The 24,259-nt window shown below is 37.4% G+C and overlaps 1 protein-coding gene across 5 annotated transcripts in view; it reads left to right on the plus strand.

Annotated features, from left to right (window-relative positions):
* The window catches only part of PHF21A (PHD finger protein 21A), a 125,705-nt gene that overhangs the window by 38,402 nt on the left and 63,044 nt on the right, over positions 1-24,259 (plus strand). For 3 of the 5 annotated variants that reach the window (XM_088057518.1, XM_014251976.2, XM_005522463.3), the window contains 2 exons: positions 287-319; positions 2,418-2,504. In XM_088057518.1, the coding sequence (XP_087913644.1) occupies positions 287-319; positions 2,418-2,504 (120 nt within the window). The remainder of the gene's footprint in view (positions 1-286; positions 320-2,417; positions 2,505-24,259) is intronic. The other 2 variants (XM_014251979.2, XM_005522464.3) reach the window with 1 other exon arrangement.

Consider the following 24,259-nt stretch of genomic DNA (forward strand, 5'->3'; position numbering starts at 1 on the left):
CTATTAGATTATCTTACCCAGCTGGCTTAAATTGTCCTTAAAAAGCAGCACTTGTTCAAGAGCTGTTTAGGAGGAGCAAGTGATGGCTTAATACAGTACTTTTGCTGTATTAATAAGAATGGGTTTGGAAATGTTATAATACTGGACTCCAGGCTTTGCTATTGAAATGCTGTAAAGTAAATATTTTGCTTTTACAAAGGTTCTTAAAAAATACTGAATTTTAAACTGTTCAACAAGATTTGTAATGAAAATCTTCATTGTATTGTTGCATTTTTTTTCTTTCTAGAAACTGGTTGCCCAAATGAAGCAAGATCCACAGGTAACTATTTATTTTTATATTGGATCATTTCCCTTAAAAATGCAGGAAACAGTGCATGGAACTTGAGGGCTTTAGATATTTCTGGATTACCTTCTTCCTTGCTATCACAGTGTTAAAAGAAAACTTTTTCATAAGTTTTTGAACAATGACTGTTGGGTTGTTTAAAAGAAAACCAAAATTCTTGCTATTGTGGAGCTTTTTGCCTCATACATATTCTTAATAGTTTAAATCAAGGGACTTTTCTGGGCTACAGTGCAGTTCAGGTGAGCAGTAAGTTTCTGATTCTATTGGAAACTGCTCTCTTTTAAACTTGCTGTTACTTGCAATAACTTTTTTCCTTTTTGGAGTATCAGAAGGTTCATAGTACAAGAAGAGAGAGGATATTCTGTCCAAGAAATTTTGCCCAGTCAATATAGCTTAAGGTTGTGTTCAGATTGCCAGTCTTGGTGTCTTACCAGCCCTGTATTGTCCATGGAATGGACACTTGGCCTTGGGAAGTTTCAGGGTTACTGACGTTGGATAACCGGACTCCCCCTGCATAGACAGCAGAAGTCATCCCTTTTCCAGTGCCTGTGTAAGGTCCCTGGGTTTTCTTGTACAGAAGTTAAACACTCCTGGATGCTGGATGGGGAGTTCTGTGGAGCTCTCAAACCAGTCTGAAATGCTGAGTAGAGGGATAAAGGCTGCTCACATGAGGCTTGCTGTTAAGAGTTTCCATCCCCACACAATAGTAAATATCCTGTAATTTTCTGAATGTACATTTTTTTCTGAGCTCAGTGAAGTGAGAAGACAGCTTTTAATAACACTCAGGTAGTTAAACCTCTGACAGGGAGGGTTAAGTAGGGTGTATTGGAAAATATGTTTTTTTTGAACGTTCTTATTCTGATGGGATTTGGGTAAGATCTGCTGCTCTTATTCGCTGGTCAGGTCTGCTAACAATTAGTCTGCAGAGCAGTTCACTTTCAGTTCATATTTGCTGAAAGTGAGGTCATGCTGCAAGCAGCCATGCAAAGTTCCTAGAGTCAGGAAAAGTAAAATCTGGTCCCTTTTTCCAATGTTCTTAATGCACTTTTATCCCAGAATATTAAGTAGAATCAAGAAGAAGAGAGGAGGACTGGTCAATATCTGGTTTTGCTGGAATCAGAGACTATCTGCAAGCTGAGATCAAAATGCATTTCAAAATTGGAGGAATATAAAAATAGGCAATGTGCATGAAATAGCTGTGATTATATTAGTTTTATGTTTTTATATTTCTGCTTAGCAGACTAAACCCGCATAATCTAGTATAAAAACTTTGCAACATAAATGAGAACAAAAAAAGTGGGAAAGGAGAAAAATTAAGGAAAACTTGATTCCCTGTCACATTTCTGCAGAGCTTCACAGGTTTTAAACTAAGGACAGATGTTTCTTCAATCTTTTTTTAAATTTCAGTAGAAAAGAAAAAGTCCTGGTAAAAATTGTTTTCTGTCTGCATCTTTCTAGTGTTGCTTATGGCTTTAAAATCTGAAACTTAGAAAAGTGCTACTGTAAGCAAAGTGCTTATATGAATGATGTGTCAAGGCAAATGTAATTCTCTAACACAATCTAAGGCATAAGCATACATGGGAATAAGGATTTATGTATGTTTGCCTTCAATTGATATATGTGTCAATTAAGATTTAATAGATATGCTTGATACTCTACACAGTTAAGTGTAAATATCTTTGCATAAGTAGCATAGGTGAGAATGTTTTAGATAACATACCATAGCGTACTGTTATATGCAGCATAATACTGTTCTATTGCATATTAACAAACTTTTATTGTTTATTTTGTAAACTTGATGAAGTGTACAAATGTGCTTTATAATGTGACAAGCACTAATGGATGTTTCTGTGAAATCTTCTTTCCAAACTAGTCTATCTATCTGAGTGCTAGAAAGGTCCTCTGATTATTGTTGTACTTAGTGATTTAAATAAGGCTTTGTTGAGCCATTTCAGTTTTATTGGCTGTACATCCAGAGGTGCTATATTTGTAGTACACTATGCAAGAACAAAAACAAAAAAATCCACCTTCCTGCTACTACTCTTTGTTAACAAATGGAATATCTTTCTCACAGATATTTTTTCTTTCTAATCAGAACGCTGATTTGAAGAAACAACTTCATGAACTTCAAGCCAAAATCACAGCTCTGAGTGAGAAACAGGTAGGGAAACAGAGATGTATTTTTAACACTGCATTCTAAAGATTCTTTTCCCAGCTTCCAAGAGAGCTGCTAAATCTTTAAGTGCAAAAATAAGCGTGGGCAACCAGACGTTTTTGATTTTTATTGTATTTCTCAACAAAGGATAGGATGAGTTATTGTAAGTCTATCAAACAAGAAACTAGTTTAATCAGTGGAAGCTACAGCAATTTTTCTTGTGCTGAAACTAACATTTTATATTAAAGGGTTATGGAAAAATTAATTAATTTTGTCACTTTTTCATTATTATCTTGAAACTTTTAAACTCAACCATTCTGGTTTAGGCAAATGTTTAGATTTTGACTTAGTAGGCCCACACTGTGTATATGGGTGAGTATGTTGGAATTTTTCTTAGTGTCAAGACCAACTAAATATATGTCAGTTATGAGTACTTAATAGACAATTTGAAAATTAGTTGGATGCTTTTACCATGAGAAATTACACCACAATTGTCTTATGTTTGCCATTTGGTAGGAATTCTGTTTGACAGCTCTAAAGTATGAGTAATAATTACAACTGAATGCTTAACAGAAAGATTGTTAAACTTGAGCATGGGCCTTGTGAATAATAATAAGAAAAATATGTAATATTGAGATATCTCCAAAACTTGTTCTCACTTTTGTTTTTAAAAACATAAAAGAGCAACACATGCACAAGCCCCTCATACACCACACCATCCCCTCCCTAGTTGACTGACTTAAGCACTCCCTTAATTGTATTGCTTAATATGTCAATAATGGATCCAAATTACATCAATAGATTAGACCTTTGAAGAGGGAAAAATTTTAGAGCATTGGTTAAATGCTTGAGTGTCACAACCAGATACCTCAACTAGATACCTCAATTCATCTGTTACTAGCTGCTTGTGGTCTGTTTTGAGTATTACTATCCCTAGGAAAATGGCCAGACAGTGATTAACATTTATCTAGAAATTTTGTTTACTGAAAAAATTATAGTATGCTTTAATAGGGGAACAATGAATCTAGGATGAAACATGTAAGGATAATAAGGAAAATTATTTTTTAATGAGAACAGTAGTTCAACAAAAACTGAGGTTTCGCTGATGTGATAGCATGCCTCTCTTGAAGATGATTTATTCTCTAAAACCAGCATGAGCCTCTGCATGTGGCTATGTCTCACAGCAAGCTGTTTCAGGATTCTCTGGTAAGCTCTGGATGCCCATGGTAATTTCAAAATTAGCTTGTCTTGATGCCATGAAGCAAGCTGTATTGACTACCAGTTCACATGATGAGCACGGACAGGCAGTGAGACACTGAGTGGAATGTGAGAAAGCAAATACATCCTACCATAACTTTTAAACTTGTATTTATAATTCTCTGACGTTATGCTGCAGAATAGTCTATACTAACATTTTTTTTTAATTATGCATCACTAGTAATGGAGCTATATCTTTCCTATTGAATTCAAAGTGCTAAAGCCCACTTGTTCATGGGATGAACATGGGTTAAGTTTCCAAAAGATGTTGAAAAAGTTTTGATTTTACTTCTGCCACACAGTGAATACAGTCCATATGAAGTCACATAGTTTGCTTCTTTGTATTTTTGTGGGTTTGATTATCAGAACAACCATGAACTTCCCTACGATTGTTGAAGTTTAAATGTTTTGTTATCTCTACCACTGGACTGCAAAGCTGCCAGTGTTCCAGATGATAATGTTGTTAAAGTAGTATGACTGCTAAAATTCAATGATCATGGTAAATGAATGTTCTGGGAAAAGAGCTACAACTTCCCTGTGCAGAGAAGTGCTCACTCCCTCTTTATTTGCAGGAATCTGTTGTACAGAAATCTGTGGTTTAGCAATGCAGTTGAACAGCACCTCGACTGAGGTGACTACAACAAAGCCCTTTTTTCTGTTTTCACTCCTCTTCAGGAAAAATCATTATTATCAACTGCTTTATGGGTAGAATATAAATCAGTATTTGATTTTCACACAGCATGGAGAAATATGCAGTTTTGCACAGTAAATATAATGGTTTACATCGTGCAGTCCTTGTGTTAAGAAGGGGTGCAACATGTGTAATCTTGTTTAGAGCCAAGTAGTTCTGATGATACCCAATGAATAAACTCTGAGGGCCCAGCCCCACTGTGAACAGTTATAAGATTCATAATGATTGCTGTTTGATAAGCTTTTAATGAAGTTTGAGAAACTTAAGTTCCAGCCTGTGTGGTGTCCCTGCTTGGAGACATGGAGCTGAGATGCTGGTGTTAGAGAGGCAGAGTAATGAAATATTTCTGGCTTGTGAAATGTTATGTCATCCTAATGAATGCTTTTTCTTTGCTCTCTTATTTAATGAAGTTGGATGAAGACTTGTGCAAGAACCCAGTCAGCGGTAGGTTTAGCTGAAAGCTTTTAGTTGCTTTAGGACTTCCCTCCGTTTCTGAAGCATTGTGAGAGTAGTGCCAACACTTGCTGCCAGTCGCTGCAGTGATTCATAGTCGCTTAGGTGTCTTGCTGAGAATTAATAATGACAGTTTCTGTTCAGAAGTTTGTGAAATTGAGGAGATCTGGCAAAGGACAAAAAGAAAGCAAGTAGGCTGTACAGCGTGTAGGCTTAAACCTAAAAAAAATTGTAAGCTGTTGCAGGGTTGAAATCTTAAAGCATAAGGTATGTCATATATTCATAAGTTTTTTGAAAATGTCAGAGGTGAAAAGAAAGGCTTTGATTTGTTACACCTGAGAGATGATGGAGCAATGTCTACTGAGTGTGCTAACACTTGAAAGGAAAACTCCAAAAAGTTACTTGAAGATAACTTACATTTGAAGGGCAGTAAGCTCGAATTCTTCAGACTCTCAGATTTCTCTTCTGCTAGTCTCTTTGTATTACTTTCACAGAGTTCTAAACTATGCTTACTTCTTTTCTAATCTAGGCTATAAGGGGAATTCAGTTTAATAGTCTTGCTCCTCAGCTATAAATGTGACAGCTGCAGTCTGGAAATTCTGAACGCATTGGTTTTAAAAATGGTTTCCGCTTTCTTTCCCCACACCCCTCTTCAACAAAAAAGTCAAGAGTAACATTTTCAGAGCAGTAGTAATTGCCAAATCTATGGTTAGGTTGTAAATGTGAATTAATTCTGTTACTTTTTTTCACTGTTTTTTCCTGTGTTTTCACATCTTTGGAAGAAAGTCACAGTCTTAGCACTTTTTATCTTTGCTTTTTATTCTACAGTAGTGTCTTCTCTTGGCATTCTGATTTGTAGAAATTTTACCCACAATTACGTCGCACTACTCAGCTTTTGTCTGGGTTAAATACACTCTTTACAATACAAAAACTTAAAGAATGTATTTTTTTAATTTTTCCATGAGGAAGTTTATTAGTGTATACTTTTTTCTTAATTGATTTGGGGAGGTGGGGTGGAAATTGTTACCAGTGACACTGGTGAAAGCTGAGATAGAAAAGGGCTAGCATAAAGGAGGGAGGGATGTAATCTTGAAGTTGTACCTTTACTTCTGCCTCTTATCCCCCATAGTTAATTTAAAAAAAAAAAACAAAAAAACTTACAGATTATCTTACAGATATATCATGATTGAGTATGTATCATAATAGTACTTTATTTTGAAGACAAGGAAGAGGTCATCTGGGCAGCAAAAGAATGTGGGTTTTTTTAGCAATATTGTGTCAGAGAAAGAGGATGTGTCCTCATCACAAACTCCTGGAAAAGTTAGAGCAATATTCTGTCTTAAATGTGAAAGAAAGCTTACACAAATAGTCTTTTGACTCTGTGATAAAAGGATGATGATGATAAGCACATACAAAAGAAATCACATAGTTCTTTCCCTTATATTTGTAAATAAAATGGAAATGTCTCTTCCTGTAGTTGCAGTGAAATTCATTGAATCTTTAAGAGTAGTGTTGTAAAAACTAGACTTTTATTCTAAAGTATGTCCTCTTGACATGGAAATAATAAAGTGAATCCCTTTGTTATTTTGATTTCTGAAGAACTGTATATATGCAGGAAAAAGTAATCAAAAATAGTTGCCAGCATATATATGCTATTTGAAGATACTTGTGGTTTGATTTTTTCATAGGGGGAAAAACTTCTAACATTCTTTATTGTGAAGAGCAGTTGAAACTGTGGAATATAATTAGAAAAAATGCACACCATAAAAACAAGTTTATTATTATGAATAGGCAAATCTAGTGAATTTTGCTTAGATTTAGAGTTTAGAGCACATTGAGATATATAAGGTTATTCTAAGTCCTATATGTTCAGGGTGAGAGTCCTTTTAACCTTGCCACTAAATAGCAAGTAATTAGAAAAGGGATTTGGGATAGATATAAAAAATGGCAGAGTAATTTAACCGTAGTTTTGTATAGTTGAATAAAAGTAAACATGAGAATTAGATTGACAAAGGAAACTTGTTATTTAAGTTTCCAGAAACTGTCAGGAATAGCTTTTAAGCATTACTGTTGCTATATTTATTACAGGTACCATAACTTAGTAATGAAAAGATTGGTAATGTGCATAAATTCATCCTATGAGACTGTTCTTCTTGATCAGATGTCAATCATAGTAAAGGTGAATTTTTATGCAGGCTTTTTGAGCACATTATCAGCAAATTGTACCTGAAACATGTTCCATCATATTCTGTAAAGAGAAGCAGCAGTGTTTTGGTGAGAGGAATGTAAGCTCAAGAAAGCTAGAGAGCAGGAGGGAAACTGGGTACAGTTAACTGCTAGGAAAGAGCACTTCATGCTTGTGCATAAGAAGGTAGGCAAGGTATGCCTGTGTGTTGTAGATATACCTGATGAACACCATCAGAACTTAGGACTAAAAATCTGGAAATAAATAATAAAGTCACTGCTTACTCCTGCCAGTTTTGTCTGGAGTTTCTGATACCTCCTTTCTCCACAATTTATTGAGGGCATATTAAAATGCCAGTTATTCTGTCAGTAATGGATCAAGCCTGCAAATATGCCATATGAACATTTTGTTTCTAATAGCTTGAGGCAGGTGATGCTTAATTTCAGTTCCAGTTGTTTATCTGGAACTGTACATATTACTAAACACTGATCTTTTTTAAGTAAATGATAAAGATATGCTAATTTGCATGTAACTGCAAGCATCCATTTATGCCAACTGTTCATAAAGCAGTTGTAAAATACATGAGAAAAGCCTGTTTGTAGAATCTTTCTTAGATGGTTTGAAGTAGTCAGTAATTTTTTCCTGTCAAAAAGATACTGGTCTATCTGGACACAAGGAAAAGTATGTTAACTGCCTCAGTGAATTGTCAGATCCTTTTGAACCCTCTGATCGGTGTGAACAGCACCTGTTTAGAGGTGAATATTTGAAAAATCTGCATAAGCTTACTATTTTAATCTTTGGTATTTATTTAATTTGCATCCAAATATTGTGTGAAAATGTGAATATAATGACTTCTCATTAAGTTATCATTTTCCATATTCTCAAGATATACTGTCTGAAGCAAATTTTGGATGTTGCACAGATGATTGTAGATAGGCAGAGTGGATGCATCTCTCCCTGCTGCCTCTTTTGCCCCAAATTCTCTTGCAAAACTGACGTTATGATCATTTGTATATGACTGAAATATTGCTAAGCTGTCTCAGACCTTTTATAAAGCTTAAATCATGATTAAACCCATACTGGCATGTAAACTTGGAATTCCCATTCTTCTCTTAATGGAACTCCACCTAGACTTCTCACTGTTGGTTTGTGAACTTAATGTATATTACATATGCAAAAATTAACATTGGAGTAACTCAATTTAGGAAATGTAAGTGACCATTTTGTGACGTCATTAAATGGAAGAAAAACTTGCCACACCTCCCCCCCGCTACTCTTCCCTCAGCACAGATTTTCCAGATCAACTTTTAATTTTTGAGTTCGTGTTGTATTTAAGCCAGATTTGGAGGCAGCTGGAGAACTTTTTTAATTGAACCTATTTGGATACATCTTTCATCTTCATATAAGCCAGGGCATAGCTCCAAAATAGCCTGCTTTGCTTGAAAATCAACATTGTAGATAGAAAATGGGCAATTAAATGACAGTCTTTCCTTGAAAATCCCCTACTGATGGAGAGAGTTGGTTATTAGATGCTCCTGCATGTTTTGACTTGCCGGATAACCTCACACATCAGTGGTTATTTCAAGGCCTACTATTCCCTTTTCCCTTTTATACTTGAAGGGAAGACAAGCGAAGCATTAGATGATGATGACTGGGATTTAGGCTGTTTTGTATAGCACCCTTAAATGCCTCTTAGTTGGATGCTGGGAAAAGGGATTAAATCTACTAATGAATTTTTATAAGTTAAAACAGATTAAAGTAGTTCATTCTGCTCTGTTCTGCATGCCTCAGTGGAACAACCTCACAGCCACAGAAACAGTATTTTGATTTATTACAAGTTAGAAAAGGAATCAAATCCAGAGATCTACTTTTCAGAGCCTTATGGATCTTTATTTGCTGTCAGAATTATTTGGTCCCCAGCTTTTCTGAAGTGTGTTGAGTTTTGGAAAGGAGAAGAGAGAAAGACAGTGTGTCCAATGTTTAGAATACAGGCAAAAGCTTGTCTCTGTTGTTTGCTCTCTGCTGCCTGGTACTTGATTCGAAAATAAGCCACTTCCTGAAATGTGATGTTTTTTGTGCTATGAGTTACTGACTGTAGTACAGCCATGGGCTAAAGTACTTTTATTACTAAATATTATCTTCTTTGTTGGTATTACACCAAGAACAAGACTGAGTTGGGTAGACAGTATTAGGTGCTGTTTTCCCGCATATGGGTCATGTGTTACACCCTCATAAGGCATTGAGGAACCAGTCAGTTCAACTTTTGGTGAATAGGTTTGAAAAAGACTGAGATGGATGTGATAATGTTGCATTGCTTCTATAATGCTAGTTTGGAATTGTTTTCTGTTAACTGTAGTGGCTTTTACGGGTGGACTAAATGTCCTTTGTGATGGACAAATAAAGAGGAAATACACCTTTCTGGAAGTGATTTAGAGAGATGGCATATTAGGGAAGTGTGAGCGGGCCAAATGAGCATACACTTTATAGAAAGATTTTTTGGGGTTTCACTTTTCTAACTAAATGTTGTCTGTCCTTATTATTCTCACTATGGACTTTTATTCCTCATTTTATTGTGGAGACTGTGATATTCTTGAAGGGCTTAAAGGGTGAACAAACCTGAAGTATTAAAAGGTTAAAGTGCTCTTCACTGAGTTTGATGAAGTCTCTGTGCTTTCTTTTCTATATTGGCACTGTTGGAGGCAGTGAATGCAGTCTTCATCCTTAGAAAACCTTGATGTTCATGGAGGTGATAATCTGGTACATATTTTCTGTTCATGGAATTCAGAGTGTTTTATTTTCTTCAAATATGGGCCAAGTCAATGTGAATTCACCTATTTCTGGTCATTATAGAGTCACTTTCAGTATTCTGTTCACTTCTGTGCTAACTTTTCATGTACTTGTTCTGTCCTTCAGAAACTCCAGAAAGTGTATAATCTCTTTAGAGTGACTTTTCCCCTGCTGTTAGATTGCAAGATAGCAGAGACATTTGACATAGTGTCAGGGAAGATAGGTGGTGGCCACACAAAATGTAAGTTTTCTTGATGTGGTTTTGTTTTTGTTTTAAGTAGGTCCATTATTCTTTGAGCTTCTCTTTATCTCTTCCTTTGTCCTAAGTTTGTCAAAACTGTTAGTGAAGTGCAAGGGGTCTTCTTCAATTTTCCCCACTAATAGTAATGTGACAGGTTGATTTAGACTATGGTGACTGCAGAATTTGATGGAAATTTTGCTGAAATGAAGTCCAAATGTGAGGGATCAGTAGAGTGGTGGAGACACCACCAGGAGGCAATTCAAGGGAACCTAAGTTTTAACCATTCTGTGTTGGTTTTGTGAAGGCAACTCTCACTCTACTGACTATAAAAAACTACGAGGAAGATTAGGCTTCAGTTCACTACTCCATTTCCCTACAGAGTTTATCCTATCTGTTCTATGAAAAAGAACTCTTGTTCTATTCCGTCTCTTTTTAATTTAAGTGTCTTCTTACAGTACTTTTAAAAGCTAGTAGGGAGAAAGCCCTTGAGTTCTGATGAGCATATCTTCTTTGTCCCTCCCTCCAGAGTCAGATGAGGTAACTTAGAAACAGTTAAGAAGTTATAATTACTGTTTTTCCCCCCCTGCCTTTTCTTTCTCAAAGTCTCTTCAGTAAAATGTTGGCAATGTGTCAATAGTAAATGGCCATTAGTGTGTTAAAGAGTTGAACCCAGACTGCCCTGTGTAGCAAAGAGAAATGAGCCGTTTTTCTCGTTACTCAATGAGAAAAACCTCAGTGATTGTACTGTTTGTAGAAGGCAGAACTTGTTTATCTTATTTTTCCTTTGAAAACATAAAAACTACATCGGAACTATAATACGTGATATGAATTTTTGAGATATATGCTTTAGAGCTGCCTGATGTTCTGCAGAACAGCAAGTGACTATCCTTTTATTTTAGACTTCTGAAAATTTGAATACTTGGCAGCATTTAAGCCTGTGGAGTCTTGCTCCATATCCATTCACTCTCTTTATAAATTGCTTCATTTTCAGTCTAGTATGACAGTTTTTCAGAGCAGCGGTTGGTTCTTTAGAGTTGTGGCCAGCCTAGAGTGCTGTGGAAGTGCATGATTGTCAGCAGCTTTCTAGCATCAAAAGCTCCACACACACCTTTGGTCTAGTAATAAATGCTTCAGCAATCAACTTAGACAAAATTAGGTTCTTGGGTTCTCCAACACATTCTAAATTTTGTCATATATCTCAAGAAACAGATTTATCCCATTCTCCAAGTAAATAATTTGGAGAAAGCAGTTTATAGCATCCTAGTACACGAAGCTCTGAATATTTGTCTGCTGGGCAATTAAAGTTTTGTAGCCTAAAGGTACTGTTCTGTTTGAAACTTGGAAACTTAGTTTATTAGTATGTTAGTATCTTAATTACCTTCAAATATTCACTGAGACTTACTATCACAAAATAGATTTGGAATTTATAGCAGTTACAGAGAATTGATGAGAGACACAGTAATTTCTCTCAAATTAAATGCATCCAAGTAGTTACACAGCTTTGTTTCTGACAATTTCTAAAATCAAGAATGAAATTTCTGCAAAGATCTTAATTTTTGAGCAAAATACAGTTTAGTTAAATGAGAAATGCAGATACTATAAATTCAGTTTTGATCTGGTAGTGGAAAGATCTTTTGGAGAGGGATTTTAGTTATGAAATGTGGGAATTATGGATTTGCAGATCAATTTGTGTTCTTGAGTATTCTCTACAACCTTTTGTTTAGAGCTATGTGTGTCTCCTGATAACAGGAGCATCGGGTCAGGCCCTCAGTGAGTGTCACTTCAGATTTTAAAATCTAATAAATCCTATGGCTAGAGTTCAGTAAGCACTGATATGATGCCATTTTTATTCTTCAGCTTTTCATCTAGTCTTCTTCTTAGCCTAGCAATCAGAAGGCCTTTAAATCCCACTTACATGGAGAGCTATAGAGAGAAAACTTCAAGAACCCACAGAAATTGACACTTGGAATGCAAATGTCTCTGGGTGCTGAAGGAAGTCAAGTGGTCTCACCAACAGCAGACAAGCAAAATGGTCTGTTGGGCAAACTAGCTAGCCAGCTGGATGGATCTGCAAACAGGTTTTTTGTTTTTATTGTGGTCCCCAGAATTGCAAGGTGTAATATTAGTCATAAAATCAGAGTACTTAGAAGAGAGGAAATAAGTAGCCAAACATTTTTGGAAACAGCTGTACTACCTGGGTGTACCTTACTGATGCTCTACAATACATTTTCCTGAGTAAACCAGGTAACAACACGGCTGATGGTTTTGTTGTGTCTTTGTAGTAAATGCCAAATGCATTATTTTTATCATTTGCTGTAGAAAGGTGCATTATGGTAGTATAAAAATATATCAAGTTCTGTATCCCTAAACCTTCCTTTTTCTTTTAAGACTGCAGGCAATAATCAAAGTTTTATGTAGGAAGACCCTGCAGCAGGGGTGTAACACTATATGAGACATTAATATAGTGTAGCTGTTTATGGTAAAATCACCTTGGACTGCAATGTGGCAGTGGTAGATTTAAGTCCATGTATGATATGCTTGGGTTTGTATTTGAATAGCAAGAGACAGTTCCAATCCTCACGCTCAAGACCAAAGTTTCCAATTTGAAATTCTGCATTTCTTTTCTTCTGCTTTTTAGTTTTGGATGGAAGTGCCACTTTTAAAGTAAATTCCTTTAGAACAAGAATTTGTATTTAATAAACTTGTACATCCCCTACAATAGTCAGGTCTGCTCTGAAAGCACTGGCACTGCTGCATGGTGCATATGAAGTATTCTAGGCAGCACTTTTTAGAAAGTAAAGGGTAAATAAACAGGTTTTGCCCTTTCCTCTTTCTTTATCCTGCTTATCTCCTTTTACTGTATTAAGTGATGTAAACACTTTATTCCATCATTTCATAATGGGTTTACATCATTTGGTTTTAGCTACGTGGAACTAAAATTGATGTACTTCTGAGAATAATCTTTGTGGGTTCCAAGTTATTCAAAAGTTTCTTGAATGAAAATTGCTGATCATTTGAAGCTTTGCAGATGATGGAATCTTCTTCACCTTCATAATTCACTTAGTTATCTTGAATGGTGTCTGTTTTACTAGCTTTTAAATTTCTCTGTTTAGAATAGTGTGTTTTAAACACCATGTGTATGATGGCATTTAGCAGATAGCTTCCCTTCTGACCTCTCCTGAGTTAGCAGGAGACCCACTTAACTGACACACATACAGTCATTTTGAGCCTTAGCTTTCAAGAATATTTTAGTGGGTCAGATGTCTCCAAAATTTCATTACATCCTTTATTTGTCTTTAAAATATTAATGATCTGCTCTTGCAAAATGCTGATTAGGACTAGAAAATGCTGAGACAAAAAGTTCATCTTGGCGCTTACGGTCCTAGAGGTTTTTCTGTGTTTAGTTACATGTATGAACCCATATTAAATAGTCTAAGATCTTTTTAGTTTAAGTCCCTTCCTTGAAAAGGCAGGGTTTGACTTACTGATTACACTGTGTCTCATAAACTTCTGTATGAAAGGAGAAATCAGTTGTTGATTAAAGACCTACCCCACTTCGATGCATATGGTGGTGGTATTTTCTTGTTTGTTTGGGCATTTTCATTACGTTTTACCCACAACCCACAGGATAGAATGTCCATGCTCTCTTGAACAGGTTGGGATAGCCAATAAATCTCTGCAAACAGATCCCTTGCCTCCTCCCTCCCCACCTGATATTTTGAAAATGAATTGTATAAATTTCTATCAAGTTCAATTTTCTAACAAAGTTAAATTTCATTCTAGGCCATGCAGAAATGCTGTGTGCTATAATAATCTTGGGCTCACTTAGCAAACTGTAAACGAAGACTTGGTAGCTGCTGCTGTGTCAGGCTGAAAGATGAATCCAATTAGCTTGGACCAGAGCAGAGGCAGGAGTGTGTCTGAACCAAAAGTGAGGAAAGCAGGATCGTTAGCAGCTAGCTTTGAGGAGAAAGTTTTCACTAAGCGTAGTGTTGCCTCTGGGTCTTTTTTCTTATCAATGGGTTTGGGTATTGGGGTATGTGTACTTTGAGTTGAAGGTTTTGTAGGAGCTTGGCCTGTTCTCACATGGTCTTTGTCTGCCTTACTAGTGTTTGGTGCGCAGCATTTGTATCCTGGCTGTAGCTTCCTCTCTGTTATTGAAAAAAGTCATGACATAAGGTGCTGATTGATACCAAAAGACAAAGTTTTGCCTCTGGTGCTTGGGTTCGGATTGTAAGAGCAGTTACACCCAAGTGCACTCTCAGCTCTTCAGAGCAGTTGCCATTCTGTTTGCCCATCTAGTTTCTATTTGCTTGGTCTTTCCCAGTGTCCATTTCTGCAATCATACCTGCTTTTAAGGGAAGCTGCCCAACTGTGCCACGTGTTTACATTGTCCCTGCCTGTACTATTCCTTTTCACTGGAGATGAAGCCCTTTTTGCAGCCCTTATACTATTTATGGAAGTCAGCAAAGAGGAGAGTCTTTGGAGAGAGGGAGGGATGCATCAGCTGAAAGGACGATGCAGCTTGTGCCATATCCTGTTTGCACTGTTGTATGCTGCGGTGGTTTTACAACTGCGAAATGACCCCAAAGAAGACCTGTGCTTTCAGTGTGCTGGGAAAGATGTGAAGATGATGGGTAGCAAAGGTAGTATGATAAGAAATAAAAATGGCTTACCATAAGGCTTCAGGTAATTTAACTTTTGTAATTTAACTTTTGTATATAAACTGTTTTGGTAAAGAGTCCAATTAAGTTCTCCAGAAAACAAAGTACTAAGAAAGTATCCTTAAATGTATCTTTTTTCCCACAGTGCATTCTGTTACCTTGCCTGCCCTAAAAAATGCAGACTGTTTTGAAATATTTTATTTTGTAGGGCTGAGTGCATTTCCATAATTCATTTAATTGATATGTGGTATACAAGGTATAGAAAGAGTTATTTTCTGTCTGTGTTGCCCATTATGGAACATAAATGTTTCTTTAAGAAGCTTTTGCACTTTCTATTTTTGTATCAGGCCTTGGGTATATCAGACTAGAGAAGTACCTACTTTTTTAAATTAATGCTTGACTTACACAGAAAATACCCCCCAAGCTTGCTTTTTAAAAATTGCTATTTTTTTTGGCTTTTCCTAATGGTCCTTGAAAGACTGTAAGCAGGTTGCTGAGAAATATCTAAGAACATCCTGTGGTTGGGCTGATGATAACATTTTGTAGTGTCATTATGTGGAGTTACTGAAGCACTGTGCAGAAATGAGGAAAGTCAGATTGCACTTCTTTATGTTGTCTTCCTCTGGAGTCAGTGGTTCCAGCACTGTGCTTCCAAGGCATCGAATTCACTGTATTTCAGAGACAAAACTGAGTTAGTATCCCATACCTTATAATTTTGTAGGTTGTGATTATATGGTCACTTTGATTATGCTTCAAATTGGACAGCTGCCATGAAAGATATGACCTGTCCTCCTGCCTGGTCTAGCTGCTGACTTCAGCCCCTCCCTTGTGCTGGAACTAGTGCTCATGTTGCTGTGCTGTGACTGGAGTCAAAAAATTACGCCGAAGACTATCTATGACGTGCCAGTTTTTCAGCATGATCCCTTTTGCTCATTTGGCCTGTGTGCAGCTTAATGAACGCAGCCTTTGGCATAAGAGAAGTAGCAGAAAGGAAGGACTGAAACAAAGGGTGGAATAGTTTTCATTTGACAGCTGTATTTATCCTGGACCAAACAGCTGTGTAACCACAGCTTTAAACCCAGTCTGTGGCTCGGTAGTCTCCCTTTTTCAGGGATGCAGATCCAGTAAATACACCTGCAGCTCTTAAATGGCAGAAGGGAAGGTAGGCTGTCTCTCTCTTGCTTCTCCCACTGGAATAGCTGATCCACACAGTAGCCCTATGCATGAACCAGGCACAACAATAGCAGTGCGCCCAAATGACTGGAACTGAAGTATAGCGGATGGAGATTGTTATAAATGCATATGGAAAATTTCTGTTGAAGTTTTGTATTTTGTTTGTCACAATTGATACTGTTTTGAGTATTACCTAACACTTTAAGTATGAAGATGAAGCACAAAAAGAAATCTAAAGTAGTTCTTGAGTCTTCTTTGAAGAATTGAATTTCTGTAACTTGAGTTGTATATACAAAGAACAACTGAGAAGACTTTTTGGAAGCTGACAGCAGAGAGCAGCCTGATTTCTTACAGCATTATGATTTTTGTTAAGCAAATTTCAAACTGAATTAGTTGGAGACAGAACTTTTAAGTTCTGCTTGAGAGCTTATGTTGCGGATCCTGAGGGTTTATATAGATCATGTGTAGTAGGTCCAAGCAGGAAGCAATGAGGTGTCTGAAATCTTACACAGTCAAAGTCCTTGTTTATTGCTTAACTTCTGGCTTTGAATAAAACAATTAATGAACAACAGAAAATCAGACCTAAATGGTGGCCCACTGTGCCTATCCTCACTTCTGCTGCCCAGTTATAAAAAAGGAGGAAGCTGGTAAATTCTGCCTAGGAGGATGTGAGTTTTTAACAGTTCTTTTCTTTTCAGTGGTCTTACGCAGCCATAGCTACAGTGAGAATTTGTCCTGTACTCTGAGCTTGGATAAAAATTGTTGGGTTGTTTTTTATGTGTGAATTGGAATAGAAACAAGGGTGTTTTTTTCCTTTAAGTTCTTCAGCATTCATTCAGCGTAAATAACAGTAAAGCTATTTGTTTGGGACATCTGGGTTGTATTGGTTTTGCATGGCAAGGTTTTGGTAGCAGGGAGGCTACAGGGGTGGTTTCTCTGAGCATTTACTGGAGGTTTCCCCTTCGTCCAATAAAACAATTCCAGCCAGCTCCAAGATGGACTGCCATTGGCTGAGACTGAATCCATCAGCAATGGTAGTAGTGCTTCTGCGTTAACACATTTAAGAAGGGAAAAAATAAAGTTGTTGTGCAGAAGAAGATTGCAGCCAGAGAAGCTAGGAGTGAGAATGTGTGAGAGAAATAGCTCTGCAGACTCCAAAGTCAGTGAAGAAGGAGGGGCAGAAGATGCCCCAGGTGCTGGAGCAAGCATTGCATTGAAGTTCTTGGTGCAGACCATGGTGAGTCAGGCTGTGCCTCTGCAGCCCATGGAGGCATCCAGTGGAGCAGGGATCTACCTGTGGAGAAGCCCATGTCAGAGCAAGCAGAAGCCTGAAAGAAGGCTGTGACCCTGTGGGAAGCCCTTGCTGGACCCCGAGAAGCCCTGCACACAGGCGGGACCTGTGTACCTGTGGAGAAGGGAGCCTGTGCTGGAGCAGATTTGCTGTCAGGACTTGTAACCTCACAGGGAATCTATGCTGGAGCAGTGCATTCCTGAAAGATTGCACCCCATGGAAGGGACCTACTCTGAGCAGTTTGTGATGCACTGTAGGAAGGAGAAATTTGTGAAACAGTCTCCTGTGGAAGGGACCCCACACTGGAGCAGGGGAAGGAGTCCTCCCCTTGAGGAAGCAGCAGCAAAAACTACATGTGATGGACTGACCATAACCCCCATTCCCATCTCCCTGCTCCTCAAGGCAGAAGGAGACAGAGAATCAGGAATAGAATTAAGTCTGAGAAGGAGGAAGGGGTAGGAGGACAGTGTTTTTAAGATTTGATTTTGCTTTTCATTATCCTTCTCTGATTTCATTGGTAGTAAATTAAATTTAATTTCTTTAAGTTGAGTCAATTTTACCCATGACAGTAATTGGTGAGTGATCTCTCCCTGTCCTTTGCTTGACCCATGACACTTTCTTTATATTTTCTCTCTCCCCTGTTCAGCTGACGAGGGGATTGACAGAGCAGCTTTGGTGGGTACCTGGTGACCAGCCATGGTCAAACTACCACAGTGGAGATGGCTTTGATTTTTCTTTTAGACTTTAAATTTAAGTAGTGATTGAGCTACCAAGGAAGACAATTTCTCTGCACTCATGTTTCAAAGTGTAGCTGTGTCTAACAGAAAGCTAGAATTATGGCTTACCAAAATAACTTCTAGAATAAAGAGTTCTAGATGGTAACTTCAGTCCAATGTTGTGTAGAGCATCATTTTAGATTAATATGTTACAGTTATTCTTAGGATATTTCTCCCTTGATTATTAAAAAATGCTCAAGATACTCAAATAATGCTAAAGCATGAGAATATAGGAATTCTGATTTAATTAAAATTTACCTTTCAGGGCAGGCACTTAGAAGAGGCCTTCTACTTTTTCCAAGCAGGGCAGTTTCTGAATTTTCTGCTCCTCTGCTCCCTGCACGTTTCACATCATAATTGCTTTAAATGATAGCAGGGTGTGGGTAAGGGAGAAAGACATCTGTGAAACTTTAAACATGCTTCATGCTGATGCAGTCAGGATGTTCCTGGACAAACCAGAAGTCATTTGTAAATGACAGAGACTAACATAATGGTGCTTAAAAACACTCCAAAAATTCCTTTCTACCCTACCAAGCTACCACAACCACTACAATGAAAAAAGAAACTTGAAGAAAATTCTCTTCCCATTGTCAGACAGTCTAGATATCACAAATTAGATCATCTCAGAGATGCTCACTGTGTGGAGGTATGCTTTGTTACATCCTTTGACCCGGGCTTATATTTGTTCTATTTCACCCTCCTCAAAGTGCACTGTTAATAGAGCACATAGTTTGACTCTGGAGACACAAACTCCTGTAGGATGCTTCTTGGAAGTGAGTTATGCCTCTAAGAAATAAGATTGTTATGAGACAGAAAAGTGAAAAAGATGGAGAAGTTCAGGCTTGGGGTATACTCAAGAGCATATAATGCAAGTTTTATATTTCTAATGTTCATTCTGGGCTGATACCAAAATTGGTGTTTTGATGCGGTAAGTTGAAATCTGTAGGTACAAAGGGAGCTACAGAGGTCATCTAGTACAACCCCCAGCTCAAAGCACATATGTACTTCATGAATACAGAGTGATGCCACTCTCCCAAAAGGATTGATTGACTGGGCTTGCTTTATTTGAATGGAAGTATAAGTTGTTTTCCCATTTGTATTACTTAGTATCCCTGTCTGATGTCAGTGCATGTGCCATCAGTCTTAATATGTTCATATGTTCACTTGTATATTTGACAATTTATTTTCCTGGGATGGACAGCCCCGTCCATTGCAGTGCTTTAGGAAGATGTTTTGAAAACACTGTTTTTTTTTTTTCTAAAACTTTTTCAGGGCATTAACATTGCTGTAGCTCTGCTGGCACTAACACCAAAAGAAAGGGTGCTGTGTGCAAATATTTTTTGTTACTGTATTGTCTGCTAGCTTAGTGTGAAAGTAAGCAACCAACGCCTCTCTCCTGTGCATCCAACCTTTATTAAATGCAGTAGATCTAAACAGGTGCTATGACAAGGAGATAAATGTTTTCATTTGTCCATCTGCAAGGTCTTATTCCAGTCTGAAAAGAGTCTTAAACTGAGTGTTCCATTGTCAGTGTTTCAGATGGGATTCTTCTTACTCAGGTATGATCTAGAGCTGCTGCTAAACTTGTATTTATTTTTTTAAATTAGTGTAGTTTTATGAGAACGTGAGGAGTGCAAAGCTTACTGCATTTCCCCGAGTGTCAGCTCAGTTTATTCTCTGTATACATGTAAAAGATAACTCTAGAGCCAGCTCTGTCCCTTACACAGTTAATTAACCCCCCTGCTGTGGGCCTAGATATGTGCTCTCGCTGTTCAGTGAGATGTGAGAATTGACTGCAGAACACACAGTCTTGTGCAGGCTATGCAGAAGGAGAGAGAGCCTCCAAGTAACACAGTGAAAGATGATGGGGTAGCATGTGGCTTCATAATCCGTCACACTGAATGCTAGTAAAGTTTGCAGAAATCGGGGATTTCGGGTAAAATAGATAACTACAGAAAGGCACAGCTTACCACTGTATGTAATAACTAGTCAGCTTTTAAGCCGTTACTTTAGGAACAAACAATAATAGATGAAAACTTCAATAACCTAGAAATGTTCTTCAGTATTTCAAGCATTTGAAAACTCTCTAGTAACTACATGATCTCATACAAGTACCTGTTAAAGGACTGACTTGTGCCCTTAAAATACAGATGCATGCCATCCTAGAATAAAAGATGCAAACTCTGGGAAATCAGTAGAAACAGTAGGAATGCTGCTTGTGTTTAATGAAGTCTAATGAATGAAATAAAATCATTCTTTTGGTGTGTACTTTTATTGCAGAATTAACCCAGATCTCAGAAGTTTTCAGTCCTATTTCTATACAAACTTCTATACATATGCACACACCAAACTTTCACTGAATTTGTCATGCTTTGAAACTCACCTTAGCTGTTGCAGCAGAGTCTCCATTAAATACTGGACAGTATTTTTTTTGACTCATCTTTTTAATCGATCACTTGTGAATAACATTGTAGTTGTTGTATTGTGATAGATTTTTAATGGCTTTTTGTAAATTCTTTCCATTTTGTATCTGGAAGGGTAGGCAAGTTCTAAAACTGGGAAGGACATAACCATTTACTGTATAAAACACAAAAGCAATCTGTGCTAGGGCCTGAAATCCTATCAGCAAATAGTAGGTACTTTGTTACCTGCGAGAAGACAGTAACTGGGATATAGCAAGAGTATCCCTGCTCACCTCAGCTTGAATCTGCATGCCAGTCATACTAGCGAACTGCAGCATTAATATGTAAAGTGCTTAGCTCACCTTCAGTGATGTGGTGGTGTGGAAATCAAAGCCCTTCTGTCCAGCTTGAAGTGTGAGTTTTAGCCTTGTTTCAGATTTCCAGCAAACCTTTCCTTTTGGTCTCTGCTGTGTTGATAGTGCACTACCTGCACATTCATGCTGGGCCAGCTGTGGCTGCTGATTGTTTTCGTTCCTGTGTGTGACATTGGCTGTTGGGACTGTCTTGCTCTAGCAGGGTTGGCCCTTGCATGTAAACATTTATTCTGAGTCCTATTTCCTTCTATACATATACATGTTATGTGACATAATTTAATTCTTGACTAGGTTGCTCACTGGAAATGTGGATTCAAATGTGAATTTTGCTTAACTGTGACCTGGCAGCCGTCAGTCTGTATTTAAGGATGCACGATAAATAACATAAGATCTGCAGTGTTTTCCTCTAACGTACATGCATGTTCATCCCATCTGTGAATGCTTCCACATTTTGCACAGTTGACTGAGAAGGAGTCAAGAGAGTTTTAATAAAAAAGAGGCAGGATGTATTCCCCTACATACTGTGAAAAAGGGCATGTTGGCATGCTGTGGCTGTGCAGAAAGGGCACATGGGTGCTCTGTAATGTGGAAAACCTTCAGACCAGGGATAAGCAAATTTGAAAATTTGATTTCTGGTGCTGTTGAAGTGATAAAAACACAAAGGGCTTTCTGTTTAACTAATGCCCCCTAAAAGCCTGGTTTAAAATTTAATTACACTTATGATATGCTGATCTGTGTTGTTCACCCTAAAGCATCCCAGCTGCTCAGAGGATGATTTTCAGTTGCTTGGAAGGAGGAAGGAAATGAGGGTACTCGTGAAAGGAAGGGGGGGGGGAAGGGGGAGCTACAGCTTTGGTCATTCTCATTATGAAGTTTAAAACAAAAAAGAGGAGGAGAAAAAGATGTCTGCCATCTGTATTTTCCCCTTACTATTTCACCATATTCTCTCTCCACAGAATGCATTTGCACCACGTTCTGTTCAGTGAGTAGGTAAAAAAAAAATCATAGTCTGGAAGTTAAGAACTGCTCTGAATTCTAATTCCTACCTTCCTGTCATTCACTGGATGTACTTACAAAAGCCTTTTGCTTCTCTGTGCCAGATCCCTGATCAATTAAACATGGCTCAGAGTATTTCGAGTGACTAAGTAGCTGAAGCTACGTTAATTTCTGTTTACAAACTACCTAGAGTATGTAAAGAGCTACATTACTATTGAATACAAGTGATCTGATACTACACACATGGGCATGGACATGGCAACACATTGCTGTCCATATAGCTATACCTATAGCTATGTACAAATGCTATGATTTTCTAATTTATAAAATCACATATTTTTAAAGATTATATATTTTTTAAAATTCTTTATAGGTGGAAAACCATATGTGGAAAAACTTTCAAAAATATTCTGGTCTTCCAAGGGAAAATGTGTGCAAGGCAATAAGAACCTTTTCCCTAGGCAGCAATGTTTGTGAAAGTGAATTACTTAAATAGTGAATTTAAGGAAGGGAAGAAAGAGAGAGCTTCTGCAGGACTCCTGCTCCTCTCCCAACAAAAGCAGTTAAAAATAATTCTAAGCTAATTGTAAATTTAAACATTATAAGATGCAACATTTTAACAGCACATACTTTGCAAACAAATGTGCATTAGTATGAAACTGGGGGAATTGCAACATGGTTGAAGCTTCTTGCAACAGGGTGATAGTTCAAAGACGGCTGATCAAAGACTAGCAAACTAGTTTTACTTTCTGCTGAATTTAAAGAAGGCATAACCTAGGTAGAAATAATGTCTTGATGTAAATTTTTTTGGTGGAGATTTGGGTAGGATGTAATGTTGTCTTGTTTTCAATTATAATGCATTAAAAGTTGTCAGAATCAATCAATCCTTGAGCAGTTGATCTCAGGTTTGAAATGAGTTTCAGTCAGTGCCATACTGGTAAGTTTATGCTGGCCTGAACCTCAGTGCCCAGCAAGAAAGCTTTGTTAAGGTATGGCAAAGGTGGAAACATGTTTAAAGCTGTTAGCAACAAAACCCAAACTTGCCCAGTTCCCTTGATTTACTGCAAATTCAATTATTAAATGTCCTGATATAAGTCATTAAATGCACATTTTATGGTTCTAAGAGAGATTAATTTTTCATTGTTTTTCTCACACATAGCCATCTAATCTGCAATTAATAGTTCTGAGGGCTAGGAAAATTATTAGAGGGATGTCCTTCAGGATGCTGAAGTGAAATGCTCACATCAGTAATCCTGTTTGGAATGTTTGCTTCTGGCATCATTTCTTTTAGATATAAATATTCATATTCCACCTGGAACAAAAAACTGCTGATTTTTGAAAGTGGGTAGTTTTCTTTCAAAGTTAATCTTTTGGCATTTTTTATTTTGTGTATTTAATACTATATCAAACCTGGGGAATTGTGTGGCAGTGTTTGTAGATGTATTCTCTTGAAACTTAGACACTTGACAGATCCGCACATGGAGAGAGCTCATTCACAGCCATATGAAGAAGGCTGCAAATAGGAAAAAGCAATATATTGTGGTGTAGGCTTATTTTGTCTTGTTCTGCTGTTTTCTTACTCACTTCAACTAATTCATTTAGAAGTAATTATGCTGGAAGTCACATAAAATGAAGATTTTATTCCCTAGTGCATGAAATGAAAGCTCAAAAATTGTTCCAACATGTAGAGTTGTAGAATGTAAAATTTCTACTTTGTAGAATTTACTTCTGTAGACTAACTTAAAAAAGACTTTCCAGATCAATTTGTTAATGTTTGTGTGGTCCTTTGAAGTATTAAGTTGTCTCATATGCGATAGGGACAAAATACTATTATAAGCTACTTTGGTTGCTCATACACAAGGAAGGGCAAATTCCGTTATAATCTCATTGGTTTGGTATAATGCTGTAGTGTCTGGACACCGTCTAGATGTGTGTAGGTGGAGAACCATCTGTGTAGACGAGCCTACAAATATAAGCACCTATTTAGGACAAGGTCTTAGTGTTCAGTAGTTTCACATGTGAATCTGGAACATACTTTCATGCTTCATTTTGCTATAAAATGAAGTGTAGAAGGGAAGAAAATATATTCTGATCTACTGCTGGTGATCTTCACTCTAACGTATTTACTTAATCTTATTTAGAAAGTTTTGAGCTTCTTCAGGAAAAATAAATGAGATTTGCATGCCTTCCACTGGTTCTTTGTTTTTGGTTTATCAGTTTCTCTTTAATAATGGCTTTCCTTTGCTCTGGAGAAGCTCTTAGAAGGCAATGAATTTTATTTATTTGCTTCATGTTGGAAGGACAGAAAAAGAATGAGTGGGTGGCTGCTCTGCAGGTAGGACTCTGCCTTAAAGTAGCCAAGGTATTTCTGCAGGTTGCTGCCCTGTCAGTGGAGGGAAGGGACAGGTTGAATGTTGAGTGCCAGTTCAGTCCTGTATCATATCTCAAAATCAATGTAGTAAGTTGGTGTT

This window comes from Pseudopodoces humilis, chromosome 7, assembly GCF_049639895.1.
Source record: "Pseudopodoces humilis isolate 2021_Gansu_Grassland_sample_001 chromosome 7, ASM4963989v1, whole genome shotgun sequence".
Classification (NCBI taxonomy): domain Eukaryota; kingdom Metazoa; phylum Chordata; class Aves; order Passeriformes; family Paridae; genus Pseudopodoces; species Pseudopodoces humilis.